At 36.5% G+C, this 26,065-nt stretch overlaps 1 protein-coding gene across 1 annotated transcript in view; it reads left to right on the top strand.

Annotated features, from left to right (window-relative positions):
• The window catches only part of LOC132110296 (ADP-ribose glycohydrolase MACROD2-like), a 577,997-nt gene that overhangs the window by 370,620 nt on the left and 181,312 nt on the right, over window positions 1-26,065 (top strand). The window contains exon 6 of the mRNA XM_059516865.1: window positions 18,213-18,334. Within this exon, the coding sequence (XP_059372848.1) occupies window positions 18,213-18,334 (122 nt within the window). The remainder of the gene's footprint in view (window positions 1-18,212; window positions 18,335-26,065) is intronic.

The following is a 26,065-nucleotide window of genomic DNA, read 5'->3' as shown; positions in this document are numbered from 1 at the left end:
ATCCTATTCACAAAATTCTGCATTTGTGGCTATAGTGAAGGTGATATAATCCAGCTTTAGCATGTTATTTATCAGGTCACTAATGTCATTGTTGAGTAGTTGTTTTAGAGTGAGGGCTGGTGGAGGAGCAGTCAGTGTTTAGTAATGGTAAATATTTGATGTGCTGGGGTGTTTCTGTGCAGGCAGTGTCTCCCTGTGGACAGTCTGATCAGTGCCACTCCAACAGCTGCTGCAGGACCGACACGCTGTGTGTGTGTGTGTGTGTGTGTGTGTTTGTGTATGGTTATTATCATAACCACACACAACATCCTAGGACTGTGGTGGTGAGTTTTGTACAGGAAAGCATTACTAAAAGTTTATGCAGAACATGTTTTGTTTATGAGATTGATTAGCATGAACTTAATTAATTTAGTGGACACACCCATGAATCATGTCTAAATATATGTGTAAACATTTGTTTACTTCCACTCAAAATTTTGGAAAAAATATGATATTTAATATTTTTTAAAGAAATCTCATGTTCACCAAGGCTGAGCTATTTAATTCCAAAATACAGAAAAAAAAACCCAGTGATATTGTGAAAAATTATTATAATTTTTTTATATTATGATTTTTTTTTTCCGTCTTGTCGTCTGTCTTTCAAATGGTATGGTGGGCTTAAAGGCATAGACTCACGTCTCTGTTCCCTCATTAGCCTCATAGTCCATTGGGAGTGTTTTTTCCAGAGCAGCTTGTTGTAGCAGAGTCCCCTTCCTGTACTAATCTTAAACGCAGACGGCCCGCGTCTCTGCCTGTTTATGATAATGCCCCTGTGTCTCAACAGAACTGGGAAAAGTTCTTTATTCGTCCATACAGATTAGCGTTTTGGCAGTCGCGTCCCTCAATTACTCAATGCTTACATCAACGTGTTTTCCTCGCCACTAATTAACAGGTGGCTTGGGAAAATGCTTTTCGGGGTCAGAATATTTGACCTGATTTTTTTTTAGATGTGTGTTCCACTTCACTTTTGTCCAGTACAGTGACTCATGGAAGTACTTCAGAGCTGCGGCCTTTAAAAAAATAAAAATAATAATGATTCAAATACATGCACTACTGTTCAAAAGTTTGGAATCAGTAAGTTTTTTGTTTTGTTTTTATACTTTTTTAGTTAATAAATTAATTTATTTTCTGTAATACTTTCAGCAAGGATGCAGTAAATTGATCAAAATTACATATAATGTTAGGAAAGATTTCTGTTTTAAATTAATGTTGTGTCTATTGAACTCTTTATTGATAAAATCATATTAGAAAAAAATTAAATAAAAAGTATAAAGTAAAAAGTTTCTTTCTTTTTTTAAATGAAATTCCGTAAGATTATTGTAGGTTCAAAAAGCAAGCGATGGGACATAATTACTTTTTCATGTGTAACACAAGCCAGCAGCTGCCATCACACATCCCAACTCTCATTGCTGTTAATACATAAGCCATTTCTGTTTCCAGACCTGCTGAACCCATAGACCTAGTCACACCCAAATACAATATGAAATAATCCCCTCAATAATCCCCAATATGGAATGTCCCCTCAAGAATGAATCTTGTGCAATACATTATTCCTGTCAAATATCACTGGGACTACAGTGTTATTGCTGGAAGGCAAACTGTCTGGCTTATATGTGAAGTGTTGGGGGACCTCGGTGAAGAGTTATGATGTGAATATGCACAGACAGTCTGGAGTAGTGAGAGAAGTTGCTATTCTGTTAGTGGCCTTGATCTTCCCTCCTCTCTCTCTCTCTCTCTCTCTCTCTCTCTCATTCACTTCTTCTTGCTCTGGAGAGTATTGATTTTGATATTCAGAGAAGATATGGGAAGGTTACGAGAGAGACAGACACAGGCGATGTTGCTAGTGGTAACATAGAGTCAACTTGACATTGCAGAGCACCAGGCACTAAACATTAATTTAAGAGATATTAAGGTAACCAGACAACAGCCAGTCAGCATAACAAACAACTAAAAGATTAAATTTATCAGCTTAACAGCAGTAACATTAAACTGACTGAAACCAAATGTAGGAGGTTAATGAATAATAGTGATGCGTACAGTAGACTAATGCATTTAAAAGTGTTTATAATAGACATTTTAACAAATTGCAGTCTGCATTTTAGCTTTTTAAGGGCAACAATGTTTGTTTTTAAAAAGGACAGGACTGAAAAGTTGTGACAAGCTTTTTTTCAATGTTTGGGGGCAAATAAATCTGATAAATGAAGTCAAAGGGAATACGCATGCGTTATTTGTACAGTGAAAGTGAATGTTGACCAATGCTGTTTCTGTTCCCCATTCACTTTCATGTGTGGAAAACAGCAGCTTGAACATTGTGCTAAACATCTTATGTCGTGTTCCACAGAAGAAAGTATATATACTTGATTGTGAAATTGAGATATTTTGGTTTGGAATCATGCTCACAGTATGAAAGTTTAGTACTTAGTGGTTACAGTATCATATTGCAATATCTCATAAAGATGTAAACAGCATCTCTTCTGATTAAATGCAGTCAAATTCGCATGACGCTAAGTGGTCATAAACTAAATCGATTTTCCTTTGAGTGTTCAGGCTCTTTTGAAAATCCCACACACACCTTTGTTCTTGCTGCTAATCCAGGTCCATGAATTATCATTAAGGAAAACCCTAATCCCTTTTAAAAGAAGCATAAATCAACACACTAACAACTGTGTCCATATTAGAGTAATTGCCATTTACTTTACAAATCTTACATGCACCAATGAGAATAAAAAGGATGATTTCTAAAGCAAGAGCCTCAATCAACAAGGGAGCCACTACAGAACTCTGTCACCATGACAACAAGGGTTTGATCAGGTTGGGCCTGAGTGGGTGTTTTCGTTTTGTAATCTTTGATAACAAACACACAAGTGGTAACTAAGTGCATAACGGCAGAGAGAGACTGTCTTTCCAGTGAGAGGGTACAGTGCCGCCCCTGTGGGCAGGGCAGAAACGGGGCTTGTTTTAACCACTTGAGCCCCACAGGGCTCCGTCCTCCCTCCTGTTAGCTTTATTCACTCACAGATGTGAAACCAGCCTGCCTGATAGGGGTAGGTAGAGGACTCGGACCCCATGGCTGATTACGCTGAATTCTATTACCACTCATCCATGAAGCGAATTATAAGGACAACCCACTGGTCGTGCGCACACCGCTGACATCTCCTGCCTACAGGCTTGTTTTAAACTAAACTGTAACAAAAATTCTGGAGATTTATCTATTTTTGGGGATTTTTTTTACGTTTTACAAATATTTAATATTGTTATGTTTTATATTTTAGATTGCATTTATATTTTATGTTATAAATATATATATATATTTTCTTAACCAAGGTCAAGTACTCAAAGTAGTAGGCTTATCAATGTCACATGTCTTATGCGTATTTTTCATGTTATGGTGATTGACTGGAAATCAATAATAACACTCGTCTATTTTAAGTGTGAAAGATGGGAATAGCTGTCACATGTGCACATGCATGGCATTATTTCATTTTTCACATCATTTTACACACCCATCTTCCATTCTGCGTCGATTCAATACATTTATCTGTGTGTGTACATCTCCCACACTGCTTGTGTTCACTTGTCTTTGCATGGAACATTACTGTTCTGAATCATTTTGCAATTGTGATTTTTAAACCCCCTTAATTCTCTGGGGGGGTTGTTCGTTTTTAAAGGCGCTAATTGCAATCTGGCTACAGCTTATATAAAGTAAACAACCACATTTGCGTTGTGGTAAGTGATTTTTTTTTTTAAGTTATTGAAGGAATAAATGGCTGTTAATTCTAGGAATCAAATTTCCCTTTTGCATAAAACAGCTGTAAAAAAAAATACCTTTTGTGTACATATGCATATATATCATTGCATTTGGATTTAGGCATGATTATTGGCATTAATGAAAGTCGATCTTGCATGTTCATTGTTTTCAGCTTTACAATCAGGATGTTAAATAAGAGGAAATGTAGTGTCTGTTTTAGAGGATACAGAGCGCTGAGTGGTTGGCAGTATGCTCGTACAACACATGGCAACATTTAACCTTTTCCTAGATCCAGGTTAACCATTCCATGGTTTAACATGGAAAGCCTTACATGAGCTGTCATGCCTAATCCATTCTGCTGAAGAAATATGCCATTTAAGCCCAGCTATTTAAGAAAAACTAAGCTTCTCATCTTCCTTTAAGAGATCAACTGTCCGATGTCATCGCCAAAATATGTGCAGTCCTAAAGAACTAAGAACAGATGTAATAGATTCATCAGCCAAATAACTGATGAAAATAAATTTTTATTTGTTTATTTTTTTCACTTATACTTTTGACTGTTATAAAAGATTAAGGAGTATTCAGTCGTGGGGTCTGCCATATTGAGGTCACATGACCATTTTGAATACTACTCATTAGGGGCGAGCGATATGGCAAATATATAACTTTTTAAGGAAAATCACGATTCACATTATTTTGGTTTTACTATTTTGCAAGTTGCCTGAGCAGTACAGCCAAACTTAATTCCCTAAAAAGCCTTACAAGGTAACAAAATGTAAAATAAAAAAGAATGTCAGATTTTTTAGGCAAAAGTGGGCAAAGATAGAAATCTTTATCATTATTTTATCTTTGTTATTCAAAAATAAGACACATTACAAATACAAATAATATACAAATAAAACAAACAGTTCTTTATTTTTCAGGTACAGTAGGTGTATTTAACATTCAAGAAATTGAATGAACAAATATAAAAATAAAACATTTTATACAATTTCTTCTATAAAATATACACTGATTCTTATGAAAGCAACTGTATTAAAGTTCTTCAGTCAAGCTTTATTCGCCGGGTAAGCAAACAGTTGTTGGTTCCCAGTGACTTTCGTAAACTGAAAAAAGTCTGGAGTAGGATTTACTTGAAAAAAGCTTGTAACGTTTTTTCACTCAGAAAAGGCTTGTAAATGTACAAACATTTAACAAGTAAAAGCCTAAACATAATTATTACTAGGTTTAATTAGACATTTTTAAGTTAAGTTTACTTTGGAATTCCCAGTTAATTTTGTTGACTCTTTGTTTGTAAATGAAACATTATGTGACGCTTATCACTGTAAAAAAAAGTGTGCCGTTAAATATTAATAATTTACTGCACTGAAAAAAGAACAATATGTAAGATTTACTTATTTTTTCCTTCCTTTGGAAATTTTGCACTCATATATTTTAAGTAAAACTTAAGTATTGAATTAAATGACAATGACGGTAACAATCAGTGAATAGTGTTTAAGTATGAATGGGTCAATTTTGAGTCGAAAATGAACTCCAGGTGTCACAAAACAGTATGTTACTAAAACTAACAACAAAAGCAACCACAAAACAGTGTAAATACAACTCAAAAACATAACAAATGGTTCCAAGTAAAATATACTTATGAGTTCCAACTTTAATTTCTACAAGCTTAAATTGAGTACTAACATAGAATTTACTTCATATTTTTAAATTATTGCCTTAACTTAATTATTTAATGTAGAAATGACATTTTTTTTATGTAGTATTTACTGCACCACAAAATCATTTTTATCACTGTAGTATTTTTTTTTTTTTTTGCCTGCTATCAAAGTCAATAGGGACCCGAAATTGTTTGGTTACCCACATTCTTCAAAATATCTTCTTTTGTATTCAGCACAATAAATAAATGAATATATGTTTGGGACAACATGAGAGTGAGTAAATAATGACAGAATTTGAATCTTTGGGTGAACTTTCCCTTTAATGACAAGTGACAAGTGAGTTAGTACTGTCGCTTTAAGACCTGCATACATGTTAACTTTCACTTTAGACATAACCAACTGTTTATATGTAAACCTTGTGGGTTTTTGATAGTATTAGCGCGATCAGACATGAAAGAAACTTTAAAGGTAAAAGTCCAGCAATCGAGTGCCGATTGACAGGCTTTTTAGTGTGCACACACTTCAAAAAAAGCGCATGTCAGAACAGCATTCGAATGAAGGCTTTAAAGCACATGCAAATGATGTACTTTTGTGATTGCGAATACGTGCAGTGTCCTGAGAGTGTTACTCAACTGCCGAGTTAACATTTGATGTGAATGTATGTCTCTGATTAGCCATTTGTAATGCTATAGTTATATTAATTTCTGTCAATTTTGCAAATCAAGTCCTGCATGTGGCTTGGATTGACCGTTTAAAAGTTAATGGGAAAAAAATTAAATACTGAACAATTGCATTGCTTTCATGCTATGAGAAAAATCTTTTGTTGACTCAGAAATGTCTTTGTGTAGACGTGAAAATGAAAAATAGGTTTTTCCACTGTATAAGTCTCTTTGTGGTTCCTGAAATGGTAGAACAGAGATACAAAGTCAAATTTATCAACCAGAGTGTGTGTGTGCTTCTCTTGGTTAATACGCCAACAATCCAGTCAGCAAGTTAGCAGTTTCTCTGTTAACCCATTATGTGCCATTACGGCTGACTTCACCTCACAACTTGTATTGAAAGTCATTACGTGCTTTGTTGATTCTTAAGTGCAAAGATAATTGCACCAAGTAGGATGAAAGTATCGTATTTTCAGAATATAAGTTTTACCTGAGTATGAGTCGCATCAGTCCAAAAATACGTCATGATGAGGAAAAAAACATTTATAAGTCGCACCGGACTATAAGTCGCATGTATTTAGAACCAAGATCCAAGAGAAAACATTACCGTCTACAGCCGCGAGATAGAGCGCCCTCTCGCGGCTGTAGCGGTAATGTTTTCTCTTGGTTCATGTCTCTCGGTTCATTTCTCTCGGTTCATGTCAAATTAATTTTGATAAATAAGTCGCACCTGACTATAAGTCGCAGGACCAGCCAAACTATGAAAAAAAGTGTGACTTATAGTCCGGAAAATATGGTACTTTGATTATTGTCTGCACATTCCTCTGAATTCTAATAGATCTAATTTTGCCTTTTTAATCCATCATCTGAGCCTCATTTCTCTCTCTAAATAGCTAAGCTTTAAATGCACCACGATGAATGAGCAGGTGCCCTCTTAAAAGTAATGATAGTGTAAAATGCAAGAAGTTGTATTAACATGCCAAAGCATCGTTAGCTCCGCAAATCCCTAAACGCAAAGTGTAAATCGCACGGCGCAGGTGCACTCAGGGCGTGTCCAAATCCACTTTTGCTATTTTAACGACGGAAAAACGGTCCGTGGGCCAGGGTTCATTTTTGGAATGGGTTGTCCCTATTCTCTAAATAAGTAATGGGTGAAATGTTCAATAAACCAATCAGAGTGTCATCTCCCATTACCTATGCACTCCCATTCCCTATGCACTCGCGCCATTGCAGATCGCTATTTACATGGCGGAATTTGTTGGCGGAAAAGCTGAACACTTCTTAAGTGAAGAAACCGATCTGCTCGTGCACGGAGTTAAAGCGCATGCAGGAACCCACCAAAGCATAACGAGGTGAAAAAGGCGTGGGATGAAGTAGAGTGTCATTCATCATTATGAGTAGTAATAGGCTGAATTGCAAATAGGTATCCTAATTCTAATACATGCAATGACTATCCATCATTACATGGATATTTTATATTTATGTAGCCTACACAATAATATTATTTTACACTGTAATCCTTTTGTTTTTAATATTTGGCATGTTTGTGTGATGCGCATCACTATGTGTAATAAGCAAAGTCAACGCGCACTGTGGACCCGCCCAGAGGCGCATTTTGTACCAACACGCTCTTTAAATAACAAAAAAATATTGCACCATTGACTTTAGACTTTAGACCAGGTTTGAGTTGGTCTATGGTGCAGTCTATTTTCAGCTCCTTAAAATAGCAATGCACCAGCAATGCGCCTGAACACACCTCTTTTTTAGACCAGCACGCCCATGGGCGCACAAATGCATTTGCTAATTAAACGACGTGGCGCTGGATGGGAAAATGCGAATGGCGCCGGACTGAAACTAGCAAACACACATGCGCTGCACCTTGTGTCACATTGCACCGGGTGTATGATAGGGCCCTTTGTGTTTTTCAGTGCGTTTGTTGTTGTCTCTTTGCTTTATCACTGGCGCCTGCCACAAGATTCTGTGTTTCTCCTGAGTTTTATCTGCCTGCTCCCAAGCACAAGGCAGCAGGTGGAGTCTGGGTTGTGGATTCAGTGAAAGTGCCTGTCTGACCTGTCATCATTTAATCTGTTGTTGGGATATCTTAATTAGTCTTTACGCTCATTCTCTCATCAGGTTACACTGGCTACCAGTAGCAGCTCGCATCAAATTCAAGGTACCGATGCTAGCCTACAAGACGACCACTGGCACGGCACCAATATACCTAAACTCACTGGTTAAATCTTATGTGCCCTCCAGAAGTTTGCGCTCTGCAAGTGAACGACGCCTTGTGGTGCCATCCCAAAGAAGTTCAAAATCACTCTCACGGACCTTTTCCTGGACTGTGCCGAGCTGGTGGAATGACCTCCCAATCTCAATTCGTACAGCTGAATCTTTACTCATTTTCAAGAAACATCTAAAGACTCATCTTTTTTGACAGCACTTAACCAACTAATACTAGCACTTTTCCTTTTCTTGTCTTTTCATTTATTAAAAAAAAACCTGGCTATGTGTTCTATATTAGACTAACTGAGACTTGTCATGGCACTTGTATACTGTTGTTGTTCTCTTGTTGACCTGACTGCTTCTATTGTTCTCATTTGTAAGTCGCTTTGGATAAAAGCGTCTGCTAAATGATTAAATGTAAATGTAAGTGTGCTCTAGTTCATCAGGGGAACAAGGCACCAGAGTCACCGCAGTCCCTAACCACAACTGTCATCAAAAAAGAGATTTGGAGGTCATCAAAACAACCACTGAGCTTAATTATTTAACATGACTTTCTAAGAGCAAAAGAAAAGGCATTCAGAATATCTGAAAATGTATGTTGTATGATAAAGGACTGGGAGTTTAAACTTTTAATTACAGAATGTAGAAAAATCTGAGCTGTCATCCTTTCTTTCTTTAAAGGAATGATTAGTGACTGCGGTTCCACCCACTGAGTGACAAAAATAATAAGTGAAAGCATTGGTTTTCAGCATGAATGCTGTGAAAAAAAACACATTTAAAATAGGAAAGAGCTTTGCGATTGACCGTACAAATAGATATAACAAGAAAGCTGAGAAATCTATTAAAATCTTTTAACAGACTGCCGTAAGCTAGAAGAGAGAGGTAAATAAATTGCTGCAATTGACAGAAACAAATGGACTCCAGGCAGTGAATCACCGATTTGAAGCATTTAAAAGCATAAAACATTTATGTAAGTGATCACCTTATTTAGACCTACATTTTATTTACATATAAAGTTCAGAGGCAAATTTGCTTTTTTCCCTGGCACCTCAAACAGGCACATATAAATGTCATGAAACTATTCATGGCAGCCTGGACCACTGGATATTTGGTAAGTTTTAAAGAACACTATTGAGTCCAAACGACCTAGACCGATAATTGTTTGTTTTACTCACGTTTTTGAAGTTTCCTCTATTAAATCCATCCTTTTGTCACTCAGTCCGTCTTTCTGGAAAGTCACATCAGTGCATACCCTCTATATTTCCCCCAATTCTGTATTTTGTTCTTCCATGTAATACAAAACATCTTCACATAGATTTTTCAGTTCAGTTCATAATGACCACATGCTGTGCTAAAAATTTTCAAAAGAGAAATATAATAATACTTTGTACAGCTTGTGCAAGACACACTAATATTCAAAAGTTTGAGGCTGGTAAGATTTATTTATTTTTTTAAGTCTCTTATGCTCACCAATGATGCAATTGTTTGACCAAAAATACAGTAAAACAGTAATATTGTGTAATAATACATTTACATTTAGCTGACGCTTTTATCCAAAGCGACTTACAATTGCTATATATGTCAGAGGTCGCACGCCTTTGGAGCAACTAGGGGTTAAGTGTCTTGCTCAGGGACACATTGTTGTCTCACAGTGGATTCGAACCCAGGTCTCTCACACCAAAGGCATGTGTCTTATCCACTGCGCCAACACCACCCATATTATATTAATATATAATATTAATAACTTTTATATTTTAATAAATGTAAAAATATATTTATTTCCTGAAAAAAAAAAAAACAGTAGCCATTACTCCAGTCTTAAGTGCCTCATGATCCTTCAGAAATAGAATTGAATAGAATAGAAATTTCACCAGAACAGCATTTAATAACTAATTTATATTTTGGCTCTTCTGAAGTCAAATGAAGTCTAATTTTTAAACAGCCCTCAAATCAAATAAGGCCCCTTTGCCGCATTCTTGATTTAATGATGCTTTGATAATAGACAGTTACTTAAAAAACTTTGAAAAAATGTTTTTGTATGTCTGTGTTCTGTGGAAAATTATTATTGTTTTTAAAATTAATTAAATTAAATTAAATTAAATTAAATTAAATTAAATTAAATTAAATTAAATTAAATTAAATTAAATTAAATTAAATTAAATTAAATTAATGCATTTAGGAGACGCTTTTATCCAAAGCGACTTACAGTACATTCAGGCTATCAATTTTTACCTATCATTATAATTAATGACACAATGTTAATTTCTGGGAGAGTGATTTCTTTAATCTGCCTGTTGACAACATTTGTGTGAGGAACTCCAGAAATAGCAATCATAGACTATGTGAAAGTTCTGCCAAAGCAGCTCACACATCTAAATAAGGTGTCTCGTCTCTTTGATGTGTGCACGTCCCTTTGGTGGAGCATCATTTGCTGCAGAGGGGCTGTAAGAACAGAAGCCGTGCTAGTCTCCCCCAAGTTGGCTGTTTGAAAGTGATGTTTGATGTACTTGACGATCAATCCCGACGCCAGCTGCCATATCTGTCGCACGCTGTGGCAATAAAAGAGGAAACGTGGGAACAGGGCTGTGTAGAAAAAGCTACCTGTACTGCCCCCAAAGAGCTTTATAAAACGCAGCCCATCAAAGCGAGGGATGCTAGGCCCTCCTGCCAAAGTTCTCACCCTCGATTCACCCACCTCACTTTCTTTTTTCTTCCTAAGCCTCCCGGTTTGCTTTGGCTGTCATTTAGGTTAAATTCACAATTCAAAGGAGCCAATACACAAATGTTAAATTCATCTCAGACAATGTTTTTAGACAGCCCGGATGGCTCGCATTATCATTCTAAATATTACCAAAACTTGTGGTTCAGGTTTCAGTCGGATGGTGTTATTAACAAACAGGTTAATCCAAGATACAGTATAATGCCTCAAGATAAACCAAGCACAATGCTGCCATGTTGAAACCATATCTTTTTAGGTTTCCATCCTCCCCACAGAGTTTCCAACAAGAAAAGTGGAGGAAGTAGCACCAGGAGGCCCTGCTTTTCATTATTAATGGCTGTTGACGGTAGCCCATGGCCGGTAGCTTGTGTCCGTTGGAATAAGATAAGTCCCTGCTGCCTGCACCTCTGTCCTCTAGGCTGCCGACGCATATAAAACAGTCTCTCAGCTCGCTTGATTAAAACGAGGCATTGAAGAGAAGAAATGCTTGAGAGGTCGGCCGAGTAAAGTGAGCAAAAAGGCATCCATATTCAGAGCCCATGCCTTACACCCTCTCTGGGCCAAGTCTCTTATGTAAGTGCCCTTGACAGACTCATTGTGAAGTGATTGTATGCATTATCCCTGTTGATTGAGTTGAGGTGCAGGGCAGACACATATTCCTGAGGGCGATTGCTCACCACACCTTGTGAGCCCCTCCTTTTTTCAATGGTCTTATCTGCTCTTCTTGTAAAAAGAATTCTTGACGGCTGTTCAGAGAGACATTTTCCCCTCCTTTCCATTCTCACTTCTTTCAAGCTTTGACAAGCTTGAGACGACGGAGTTGCTCTGTATGTGTCTGTTTTTCTTCATTCAATTATTTATTTATTACCAGACTATTTGGGTGTTAATCTATGCAAATGAAATTCTGCCCCGCTGAAGAAAAGCGTATAATAACAGAGCTGAGAAAAAAGGAGGTATGTCGCCTTTACACGTAAGATGTTCTAAGCGAAGCTGTGTTCATTTGCATGATTAAGCTATGGCGGATGTTTGAACGATTTAGTCCGATCCAAACAACGCTGTTTATGCTACAGCTAATGTGTGGAGAGGGAAGCCTGAACAATAGTTGTATGCACCTTTGTATTATTCGCTATTAATAGGCATGGTTACAAGTTGCATTTTCAGTGAGCATCGATTTGTGGCTGGCACAAGAATAGAATAGTAAGTATGCAAACCGCAGATGTAGGAGATGATATTAATAATTGTTATGAGTACATGGACTTTATTACTCGGTATAAAATCAACACTTTGGATTATTCTGAAACCCCAGAAAAGAGCCGTTTTACATTATACTACATTCAAATGGAAAATTTTGACAAGCTCCAATGTGTGATTATTTATATTTATAATATTATATTTTTTCTATTGTAACATATATTACAATATTCTCTCAGAAATCATTCTAATATGCTGATTTGATGCTCAATAAACATCTTATTATTATTAAGTTTGAGCACAGTTTTACTTTTTTTTGTGTGTGGAAACCATGCCATTTTTTTCTCAAGGTTTTTGGTGAATTGACGAAAAGTCCAAAGAACAGCATTTATTTGAAATATAAATATTTTGTTACATTGTTAATGTCTTTACTGTTACTTTTGATTTGTTTGTGCCCATGCCTTGTTTGTGGTCATTTCTTAAAAAAAAAAAAAAAAAAAAAAAAAAAATATATATATATATATATATATATATATATATATATATATATATATATATATATATATATATATATATACGTGTGTGTGCGTGCATGCGTGTGTGTGTTTGTGTAATGTTCAGTTGTGTTGATTTACAAGTACGCCAAACACCAGATTACTACAGTTCATGGAAACATGCCAATCGATAATGGACAGAGATACTGCAATCACTGTTAAACGTGTATCTTCACGAGATTCATTCAGCGGTCAGCACTCGAAACACAACAATAGAGAGAAAACACTTCCCACAAACAGAGCCGTAAAGAAACAATCACAGGTATCGCTCAGAATAATGGCTCTGTCCCCCCATCCTCACTGGTGAGTACTGGTTAGTCTAGCTGGCTAAATATCTTTATGAGGTGAATTATATGACCACCTCAGTGCCTCAAGTGGAAAATTACAGTAGATAAGTCAAATGGAAATGCTTGAGAAAAAAAAAAACAGACGGGGAAGCTCATCAGCTACAGGTTATGATTGCCAGTTTATCTCCAGGGCATAGTAGACTTCCTTACTTAAGCACAGTCCATGACCTTCAAGTAACCATGAACACAAACATAAACACACTTTTCTGTGAATTCAAAGGTGATCTGTCCATGTTTTTGCTCATTTTGGATGGTCCTTTTTTTCAAATACTTGACAATGGCAACAGTTTGCACAATACTCACTTTTCCCCTTGATTATTGCCTTTACTTGTGTGAAAGGGTCTAATTTGTTCCATGCTCCTCTAATTGCATTTGTATTCACGTGCAACTACTCAAAGTTATATGAACCAGTGATCCTCTTCTCAGCTGAGATTGTTAGGAGTAAAAATCTACAGAGATATGAAGGGAAACATCACTTGTCAATCGTTATTGTTGTTTTTAATTTCTCCTCCAAACATACATATTCTCCTGGGGGCTGTTGTGTGCCAGGTGAAGGCATGGAATAGAAACCGTCCATCATAAAAGCATCTTCTTAGTGCACATTTGCATTTATTCATTCTGAAGCTAGCCAAGCAAGAATAAAGATAATCTTTTGTCAACATGCCCTTATTCATGCATAAGCAAAATTAATGATTGTTTCGTCTCAGCATTGTCTAATGTCATAGTCAAGCCAATATTTTTTCAGGTCAAATATAATGCATATATATACACACACACACACACACACACACACACAGAGACACACACATATGTAATTTATTTCTGCTTATGTGTGCTCCATTTTTGTTTTACAAGATGGGCTTCCAAGGGAACAAGTATGAACTTTTTTGTTTTGAAAGCAAAACGCAAAAACAAATGACCACTTGATTATTTATACATGTGTAGATATCATGCACATGTTGTACGACCATAGCTTTAGTTTCATGAATTAATAAATGATCTGTTCTGGTCCTCCATCTTCTAATTGAAGAGTTGTTGCTCTAGTGGTCTGGAGGATCATGTATTATGCATAGAAAACAACTGGGTGCAGGCTACATTATGGTCCCATCATGCTAGCCGGATCCTGCTGGTGTGGGGAGAGATGATATTTCATATAGTTACAGCCTCATTAAGGGAACACACTAACGGCCAGAACACACACACACACACACACACACACCGGACAGCATGCTGTTTAAGCAAAATTGCTGATGTACCCATGACCCTAGAGATCCCAACTGCAAGTATTGTCTTGTCTCATTGTCATTATATAATATAAGTGTTGTAAGCTTCAAAACAACACATGGTACACTGTTCCCGAGTGAAGCAAAATAAATGAATCATCTTGATTTTTTTTCTTACTTGGGAGAGTTTCCTAACGACCTCAATTTCATACTGAGATTTTTTTGTAGGTAATCAACAATGCAAATAATAAATCGCAAGGGATGTCAAAATAAAAGTGCACACTTATCAATCTTTATTTGGCCATTGAGTGAGGTTTGCAAATTTTGTGCTTTAGGGTGAACAAATGAATAAAGAGTGATAGCAAAGTCTTTTTAAGACAAGTCATGTCACTCAGTGGCCATCTTTGAAATGCCTCTTGGACATGCAAGTGCAGCTCATGTCTCTTTGAATGGGGAAACATCAAATTCACCAAAACAGTTAACAAAACTTATGAATAAATTTCATTTATGAAATCACCAAAGAAATCTGACACCAACTGTGTCAAATGTTGTTACTTTTGCTCAAATAGCATTGTAAAAGCTTATTTCTCAGGCTAGATAAGCCAGTGAGCATGTGCAGTCCTGAGCGTACGTCTCAAAGCTCTGACTGTTTCTGTAGCAGCCGGACTTCTAACGGCAACTGCAGTGATGCACAGACTTTACTGATTAGCGATTGGCTCTTACATTCAGAAGGCAGGGCTTCCTGCGATTGAGCAGCCATATTGAGCATTGCATTTTTCCCCATTCAAAACTATATGAGTGACATGTCTTGGATATTCTATAGTTTTTGGTGATAGTTCTATTTCTGCATTACTGTCTGCATTATGCCTTCCTTAGAAATGTCCTATTTTAAGAGAGAGAGGGAAACTATTGAAATGTGTCTGTCTGTGTAACCCCTGAAAGGCAGCTTGTCATTGGTGGATTGAAATGACAACTGGTGAGAACACATCAATAATTAACCAAGCTTTTATTAATAAAGAACAGGATTATGCAATGAGAAAAGCACTCAGACTTCGTCCTCAAACTCCCAGCTCTCATTTGCCGAACCACTACAGATAGAAATCTTTGCCTGAATAGTGCAAATATGCTCCTTGTTCCTGATCCTTTCTGTACACAGACTTTATATCATCCATCCATCCATCCATCACGCTACATGCTACAAATACTATCTCAAGCACCGTCAAATCAAATTTGTCGATCTATCGGTGGATGTAACGATTCACTCAACTCACGATTCGATTTGATTCACGATTTGATTTTCTCACGATTGTTTTTTAACAAAATGAGACTGAAGACATTATACAGTAAATGAAAAGGTGTAGTTTTATTAGGCTATTGCTGCATGTTTCTTTGTGAAATTAAAATATAACTAAACTAAACTGGAATTTTAAAACAAACCCCAAATCAAACAAGTTACACAAATAAAATACATCTCTTAATATGGACAAACTAAGGCTTTGTCTGTGCTCTTTTCATTTAAAATTGGAAGCAGTCACTGGATTTGAATCATGTTCCAATCAAATATTCAGCATACATGCAACGTGAGTACAGTAGTTTTTTATATAAATTAGTCTGTATAGTTCTGAAATTTAAAGCAAAAACAGAATGGTCTGACTTCAGTTTTGTGAAACTATACTACACAAAAACATACCTGTACGAAACCACAGACGAGCTGAATGTGACGCAGATTAACTCTCTAACAACGGGTGGCGCTTATGAACAGCAATGATACAGTGTTTCCTGGATTACCGTTGTAAACAAAGCAGCGCTTATGAACACTACTTTAATATGCATTGTTCAGAGGCACGATGAAAAGAAAATACTATGTAAAGTTTTATAAAGACAGTCAGTTCCCCTCAGAGATACATTCATATAAACTTCTACTCCAATTGTATCGCGATTTGTTTAGCATCTCAACCCATTTGAATCGTCACATATTTGAATCGATTTTTGACCAGCTTCCGATTAATCATTTAGAGATCGATAGAGAACCCAGAATTCTGGAATGTACCAAATGTGTTGTTTATTGTAATTTTATGATGTACAGTTACATTTACATGCACTTTTATGATTTCCCGCTTAAGATAATGAAGTAATAAACTATTAAGCAAACTTCAAGTATTAAAGCAAGTAATGATTTTCATTAGAGCTGAGGCTAGTGTAGTGTGCCAGCCAGACGTCAGTTCATTTGTCTGCTCACTGAAAGTGAGAATGATGTGCTATGTGGAACAATAGTAGCCAATCGGAACATACCTGGTGTTTAATACTGTATATATTAATGTGCAGCATAGTTTAGACCAATCAAATTTCAGTTTGAGCGAGGCTACTCAGAATGATGCAGCAGGAATAGAAACCAAGCAGCTGACAACATATCATTGTGGTTACACCTTAACAAAATTCATATTTACCCAGTTTTCAACTTTAGAAATCTAGTAACACAACAACAACAACAACAACAAACAAACACACACACACACACACACACACACACGCACACACACACACACACACACACGCACACACACACGCACACACACACACACAGACACAAACACACAAAAACAGTTAAACTTGTTATTACTTACACTACTATTACTTACACTACTGTCTGTTCATCCAGATCCATTTGCACACTGGAATATTTTTCAATGCACTTTTTTAATCTCTATTGCACTAGTGTAAATTATGTTCATATTTTCATAGTTTCTTCTTATGGTGTTCATACACTTATTACATAATCCATCTGTATAGTATGTTCATAGTACACCTATCTGTAAATCATGCTGATAGTATTTAAAAATCCGTAAATTATGTCCATGGTACTGCGTTATCTGTAAATTTATTTTACATTTGTAATATATTGTAGTCACTGTATATCTTGTACTTACTGCTTGTTGCACTTCTGGTTAGATGCTAACTGCATTTCGTTGCCTTGTGCCTTACATGTGCAATGACAATAAAGTTGAATCTAATCTAATCTAACATCTGAAATGCACAGATGATAATAAAGAGCTATCTGTAAAGCTAATTTGTTGGTCTGCTGTAAAATGCTGACTGTAAAAGAAGTTAGGGCCACAATGGCAGCGTGAACAGGCCTTGCAATGCAACCTGTTTATTGTTATTAATTGCCCACTGCCACCCACCTTTCAGGGCTTGGAGGAGTCAGACAAAGAAGGGCTACATTATTTCTCTCTCAGACTTGTGTGCAGCTTCCTTAACTACCCTGTCATCAATGCAATGATTTAATTCCCTCAGCCTTCTCGCCTCAGACCAGCCTCACGCTGACTGACAACCAACACATTACTATGCACAGGCAGCAGGGGGGCAGCTATGAGCCGATATGAATGTATGAATAGATGGGATAAAAGGATGGAGTAATTGATTTTCTATCTGCTCTTCCATTTCATTAACTGACTAAATGTACCTGATTTTGGGCAGTTTTTTGCCTTGTTCAAATCAGCCACTTTGTTCCATTGTTCATTCTTGTCATTGCTGGTTGACTCTTGTTTTTGTAGTGTGATAACTTTGCAGAAAAATAAGATGTTTTGCACCCAGTAGAATTGGGATTGTGCGGGTACATTCCCATGATCCTCAGCAGTTCTATTTGTCATTCTCTTGTATGACTTGCCTTTGAAGATCTGACAGGAAGCTTTGTTTTGTTGTTTGTCATGTGGGATTTGTTCTGGTGTTAAGCGGTGTCAGAGTTTTAATTGAAAATCCATGTTATCTACAGTGGCACTTATTTACATTACAAATTACGTTTTTGACATTGTACAGACTTAAACTGCTCTGCTTTTTTCTTCTTCCAGATGTGATCCATACTGTCGGCCCAATCGCCAGAGGAAACGTGGGCCAGTTCCAAAGAGATGACCTCGAATCATGCTACAAATGCTCCCTCAAGCTGATGAAGGACAATAACTTGAGATCTGTGGTGAGTATAAAAGCCTTTAAGACAGACTTTAGAAACAGTCCACTTCAGACAGGCAGCTCTGTGAAACAGTTGATGCTTTCAAGACTGTGTTTTAAAATCTTGAAATCAGCAAAATAACAATCTTAAAGATGATTGCACAATGGTGGTGTTGCTGGAAGACACACTCCCTTGTCTGCACATTTGTTGTCAATCGTTGGATGGTTGCAACACAGCAGGGCCTGAGAAAAAATTTCAGATAAAGGGACAAACAGGCAACATTTTCTGTTGGATTCCACATGAGCTTTAGTGGTTGTGCTGTCGTGCCCCCCTCAGTGAATAACAGTTGCTCTTGTTGTCGCAGCATTAATTCACACATTTTGTAACATGAAGCAGATCTAAACCAGATGTTGAACGTAATTCACACTTGGACAATTTTAACATGATTTGTTTTGTTTTAGACAAGTTTTTGTCTCTTGATGAAAATATTCCTTAAATTTAGTAAATATTTAATCATTTCATATTCATGACAGGAAATGACATGATGAAATGGAATGTAAAAAGAAATTCATTTATTTCCTAAATGCATGTTACTGAAGTTCTTATGAATGATTAATTAATGTATCTGTCGTTTTTTTTTTACATTCATTTGGCATCTTAATTAATAATTTTTTTTTTATTTTTTTATCAAGGTCTTAACTCGGAACTTCTGGTAAAAATAACAGAATACTCTTTGATGACTAATGGCAATAATTTAGTCTACATTAACCCCATCTTTTTTTACAAATTCACCTCAAGCCCACATTCAGCTGATCTGCTTTCACTCATTCACCAAGTGATGCTTAGCATCAAGTCATACTTTTTCTTCATCAGTAGTCCCATTGCACATTGCAAATATATCACTACTTTAATTTCATTGTGATTTTTAATTTTAGTCAGCATTAATCTAAAACTGAGAAGGCACAATCTTAGTAAAGTGAATTTTGATTGTTGACTGAATGCAAAATTCAAACATTCTTGAGTACACAATTGTAGTAAAGTATTTTGTGTATTTTTTTATGCTTTAGTAATCCATTTAGTTATCCATTGTCCTTGTTTTAGATGTTTTCATGTTGTTACAGAAAGATTGTGTTCATAGTGTGGTGTGTGATTGATTTCAAGTATAATTCTTTATACTGTATGTAGTGCTTAACAGGTGTGTTCAAACAGGCCAGTCCCTAGCATAAACACTATGGCTTATCACAAAAAATACTATAATTATATTCCATTTCTTCTTTAATACATGTCTACATTAATAATAAAATTAAATTTTATATGAATATCCACATTTCTGCCACAATATCATGGTGCAGTCAGTTTTAGCACAGTAAATCCATGGTAAATGATGGCGATTTGTAGATTAAAAAGCCTTCTGACTGTATCGTTGCACAGTGTTTCTGCTGTTTGTTTGAACTTTGAGCCGAGCGTATAAATGGTCTGTGTAGTGTGGTTCAGATGTGTAGTGTGGTTTCATTATGGTTTTTTGCCTCATAAACATTATATCAGCCCTAATTTTGACTGTAATTACTGAGTTCAATTGGCTTTTTCATGTATAGTTAAGTGTCAGTGTCCATTATTGCAACTAGCTGGCAAAACATTTTCCAGGAAGTCACAGAATTAAATAGATTTTTTTTATTCTTAGTAAGTCATAACAAAGGTGTTAGTTTGCTTGCTAGCTTTTAAACAACCATGCATGCTGAATTTCTCATAGACATTGAAACAGCTGGAATGGATAAGGCTCATATTTTCCATATTGCAGCTATATTCAGATTGTCTCTCAGCTCTGTAAATTACCAGACAACCTCCGGCTTTAATGAAGCTGGCCAAAGACCAACAGCTTCGGACCGGGAAGATGTGGAGTCTGATCGTGCCCTGTTCCAGCTGCTGACCCTATCTCCACCATCTGGTGCGTATGAGTTATGGATCTGCTTTAATCCATGGTGGCCACAACCAGTGGAGCCATGTGCGAGACTGAGCAATCAGCTCCACCATCCAGACCAGCAGAGGCCCCTGAGAGGATCTCTCACAATTAGCCATGATGAGACGTCTTTGCGGTCTAACTTCAGCACTTGATTAACCACTTTAATCTCACTGTAAGGATGGAGAGTTCTGGCGTTATCATCATTACAAGGTTGGAATCGTGTGGTTAAGGTTGCACAAATTTGCTTCTGGCTGCGAGAAATGCACATGCTAGCCACAAGTGACTGGGAGTTAAATGCTAATTAGCGATTTTGTTTACTCTGTTTTATCTTATGGCGTACACAGACCTTCACTACTGCAGCCCATGTAGAAGGCCATGAACGAGTATTTGGAGGCCATGGAGGATTTGGGATATATATTTACTCCTAAAATTTAGCCCAGAGATTCTTACAAGCCTTATTAGGTAGGTATATTTCTTATTAGGTGCTTTCTTATTAGGTATATTTCTTTCCCTAAGCAGTGCTGTTACATTACCTGCTCTCTTACATGCACATTCCACACACATATTTAGCTTCCCTTCTATATTTATTTATTCAACAATTCACATATTGACATGAAACATGCTCTGGTTTTACTCTAAGGCAAGTCCGGTTCGGTGGGGCATGTTTAGACAGCTGTTACTGATTATTGCGGACCTTCTGAGAAAACTGCTGCCCGTTTTTGATTGACTGATGTCTGTACGATGAGTTTTGCTAGCTGTCGTGCTCGAGTGCTTTTTTAGTGTATGCTCACATTTAGCGTTATTCGCAAACAGTGAAATTATGAAATTTCGCCCGTTTTTATGGTCTATGTCAGCGGCTAATTTATAGCAGAAGTTCCTGACCGCTTGTCTGATAGATTAATGCTAAACTCATTGGAGAATCTGTCACTTAAAAAGGCAGAGTAGTGGATATTTCTAGAAAAGGAACAGTTCGCCTAGTGGCATGCCAGAGAATGGCAAGGGGATTTGACACATGGGGTAAAAATTTGAAAAACTGTTCAGAAAAAACAAACATAAATGTGCAACAAAAGATGGGAATTGAATGAGCTCTTGAGCTAATCCTTGTTCTTGAGAGCACAGAGACAGCCCCTGAGGCAGTGAAAGATCTGAACATGTGCTGCGCAGACAAATTCCTCTTGATTATCTCAAGCGATAGGGACCCGTGAACATATTTTTAGACAGGAGGAATCCAGTGCTGAAATGTTTGTATGAGGACCTTCGCTTCCTCGCTTTTCCCCCCTCATTCCAATAAAGCATCGCTGAAATTGTGTGGTCACATGAGTGCAAGTTAACTGCAAAAAAAATCTTACTTTTTTTTGTGAATTACAGTGAAACTGTTATTATTAGTATTAGTAGTAGTAGTAGTAGTGATTTCTTTTTTATTAAATTAATTGCTTTTAATTAAAAAAAAAGTTATTTGTTTCAATTAATTTAATTTATTTTAATACATAATCTTATTTTAATACAATTTATTGATTGATTTATATATTTATTTTTAAGTTTTACAGTAGTAATGTTTTGTTTCTGAGCACCATATGCCGGCCTTGCAATTAAAATGCCTTGCTTTTGTTTTCTTTGTCATTATTATTATAATTTATTCCATTATCACCATGAATATCTTTAGACAGGAGTGTTATCTACAGGAAAGGTTAGAAGGTAAGCAGTGATGCGCTTGTCACTTGCCAACAAACACTCCTGCAGATTGGGATGAGTAATGTTTTACTGGAAGAGATAGCTTATGGCACATTAGTTTCGCATGACACCTGTGTTTGCTCCGTGAAGCTCAATAAAGGATGAGCTTCATCTTCAGAAATGACAAGCTCTCACAGCCAAGATGCTTAACCTCCAGAATGCGGTTTAATGCTTCTTGGACAAGGAGCAAGAGATGGAGGACTTTCACTCTTCATCTCTGTCGGGTGTTGCTGTTTCTGCTCTGTTCCACATTAATGCTGGGATAGATCCGGAGTAAACCTAGTGAGGGTTTGAGAGCAAGGATGAGTTTGATTATAACTTAAACATTTCTATGTTATTGATCTTTTACTTCAGCATTATTTTTATAGTATTTATTAATATTTTTAATCAGCTTTTATTTTTATATTTTAAGTTTTCATTTTAAATTGTAAGTTTTTTTTTTCAGTTTTAATTTGAGTTTTTCAACATAAACTTATTTTAAGTTAACTACCAATGCAGCATTTTTAGTTTTCGTTTAAGTTTTTCATCTAATATTTATTTTATTGTATTTTTAAAAAAACTATGTATCAGTCTGTCTATTTTTCTCTCTGTCTGTTAAGTCTATAATTCTTTTACATCCATGGCTTTTTAATCTTTTTCCCCCTTTTCATTTAAATTTCGGAGTTGTTCTAGATAAAAACTATGATAACACTTTAGAAAAGGGAAAACAAATCAGTTTAGAATTTTCCCTCAATAAACTCCTAATTTGCTGCTTATTAATTGTTAGTAAGGTACAGTAGTAGTTAAGTAATTAAGGGATCTTAAAAATAGTCATGTAAAAAAAAAGGCATTAATATGTGCTTTATAAGTACTAATAAACAGCCAGTATGCTAGTTAATAGTGAGAATCGGTGCTTAAAATAAAGTGTTACCGAAATTACTAATATGAATTTCTTTGAATTACGGTTCTTTTGATTTGCTAACTTTCTCAAACCAGGCTTAAACCATGCCTATATAGAATGCAGATCTCTTATTATTCTACTTTTGTGTTTTAAGAGGAGTGAACTGGTGTGTGTCTATGAGGGAATGTGATTAAAATCCAGCATATCCGGTCACACGGCTCCCATATGAACCCTAGATACACACTCCCACTCCTGTCCTCGGCTCGTTTCTGTGACCGAGTGAGTGATCTGTCACATTCCCCTGGAGGCCCGTTGGAGCCACGTGTGACTGCGGCCTGGTCTGAGGACATCAGCAGAGCAAACCACACTCCAGAATGCCAGCATGGGGAATAGTGGGAACTGTGGTTCTGGCAAAATGCATTAACCATGCACCCATGAAGCCACAAAATGCTCTACGGCGCTGAGAACCGATAATTTACAGTGGCCCTTGTCTCGATCAGCTGGCTAGATAAAAAAAGGATGCCACAGAGGCCTCTGCTTATGTGCACTGTTTGCAGTAGTTGCTCAAATGGACGTTGCTGTGATAAAATGAAGGGGACGGGTGAGTACAGATTGCAAAATCAGTCAAGGTAGTAAAACTTTCTGAGCAGCCTGAATGGGAGGAGTCTTGCTCTAGTGGATAATATGTATGTTCCTGTGGCTCATTGGTAGAGCATTGCATTAGTAGCACAAAAGGTTGTGTGTTCGTTTCCCAGGGAACACATATACTGTCAAAAAAAATAAAATAATGTATAGCCTGAATGCATTGTAAGTCGCTTCGAATAAAAGCATCTACTAAATGCATAAATGTAAATGTATGAGGGCCCAGATACTGTACATTAAATGCATGACACTTGCTGGAGTATTTTGGGACAGTGAGAGCTTGGGGAAGCAGTAGCGCTTTTTTGAAACATTGTTAATGAGAGAAGACTTTATAACAGTCGTGAAGAACAGAAAGAGAATAGAACCACACAGCAGACAGTGTTGCTGATAAAGCATGCATTAACACTTTGTGATTAACCAGGGTGTTAATTGTCAGAATTGTATTTATTTTTTTAAGCCTGAAGCACCTAAAGCACTGGTGGAAGAATGAAAAACACTTGCCTTTTAGCTTCACTACCGTTTAAAAGTTTGGCGTTGGTAAGGTTTTAAATGTTTTTGAATAAAGGCTATTGTTCTCACCAAGGCTGCATTTATTCGATCAAAATAAAGTACTATTTACAATATAAATAACTATTTTACATTTATTACAAAAAACAACAACATTTAACTCATAACAAATAATAATTTATAATAATAATACTAATAATAATAATAATAATTATTATTATTATTATTATTATAAAATAAATGAGTATTTCAAAATTATAATTTATAATATTATTTATGTACATCTTGGATTTATTTATTTATGCTTGAAGCAACTTGGTGGATAGGTGTCTTGCCTTCATTAGCCATGCCAATCCATTCTCATTCCCCTCCTGTAAAAACAGCCAGTCACTCCAGCGTGAGTATAACGCCATCTGGTAGCCATTCCCCACTCCAAGGCGATTCGTTTTTCCCCAAACTCATAACATACCCTCCGGTCCTGACCTTTTACAAAGAGAAAATAACTATGTTTACCCAAAACAGCATCATCATCTCATTTTGCATTGATTCTTTTGTGTGTTTTTGCTCATTATATGACATTTATGTGTTATTACATTTCCAACCCTCTTATTTTTCTTTAAAGAACAGAACCACCATACTAAAATGGTTTGTTATGAACATTTCTGGGAAATAAGTGAGATACAAAACAATGAGGATTTTCCCTTTTCATTTGGCCCATTATGAATATCCAAAATACATCAAATGTCTGTGTTGCCCGCTAATAGTCCCATGAGTAACGGACCTCCTCCAGGTTTTCTAAACCCACAGGGAACCATGACAAGGTACTTTTCGCAGTGCTACATCATTGAGATATTTTGGTAAATACGCATTAAACAATCTTCTGGGCGGTCTACTATCATTTTCGTAAGGGATAAAGAGCCAGGCAGCATTTAGCGGTCTCTCTTCTTCAAGACAGATGTGTAATCCTAGCACTAGCTTACTTTTACTGTACATTGTCTCGAAACCACAAATTGTTGACTGAAATACTGAAAGCCCAGCAGAATGAGTGATTGATTGGTGTTGTGCGGTGAGATTGAATGTCCAGATTTAGATGGTTTCAAAGTTTCCATTGGCTCTGTGTTGTAAGACTTGATGATTTTTTGGCCTGAAATCCCACACTGGAGGTTTGACCATTTCATTTAATGTAGCATTATGTTTGTTTTGTCCTTGAAAAGAGAACATATGTCGGAGATTGGAATGTGTTTATGGTCGAGAGAGACTTTACACATTGTCCCAGTAAAAAAAGACTTTGTTTAATCTTAAAGGAATTCTGTCATCATTTACTCACCATTATGTTGTTCCAAACCTGTATGACTTTTGATAAATGTCTTGATAAACAATTAACTTTTAAACTGTTTTTGTCCATACACTCTCCGATAAAAAGGTACAGAAGCTGTCACCGGGGCGGTACCTTTTCAAAAGATACACTTTTGATATGTACACTTTTGGTACTAGTTTGTACGTTTAAGGTACCAATATGGACTCTTTAGGTACAAAAGTGTGCCTTCTGAAAAGGTACTGCCCCAGTGACATCTTTGACATAATGACATGAGGGTGATTAAACAATGACAGAATTTAGATTTTTGGATGATCACTTTAAACCAGCACTGCTAAATCATGGGCTGACCACATTATGGAGCTAATACTAAATCGATCATAGGTGATGACTGGTCACTCCTTCATTTAACTCAAAGGCTGAATTCTAATGCAGAGTGACTGGATCAAGGCTGTTTCACTCTTGAACGAGTGCAACGCGATGAGAGAGCTAATTCTTTGATGCAATCATCTGAGGAAAATCTTATAGAGAATCAATTGCAATATTACTTCATTGTTTGGTAGCAATTTCTGATACCATCATTTACATGGTGCTTAATCAATGCATTTCGAGGGACATGTATAACTAATAACCCTGTGCAATGCATGAGGTAATTAATAATTAAACTGATTGATTTTACTCAGTATTGTACCTAAGCGCCTGTGGGGATGTTCCATTGCA

The sequence above is a fragment of the Carassius carassius genome, chromosome 30 (assembly GCF_963082965.1).
Source record: "Carassius carassius chromosome 30, fCarCar2.1, whole genome shotgun sequence".
In the NCBI taxonomy this organism is placed as follows: Eukaryota; Metazoa; Chordata; class Actinopteri; order Cypriniformes; family Cyprinidae; genus Carassius; species Carassius carassius.
Note: the sequence above shows the minus strand (reverse complement) of the source record. Positions and strands in the feature narration are given on the sequence as shown.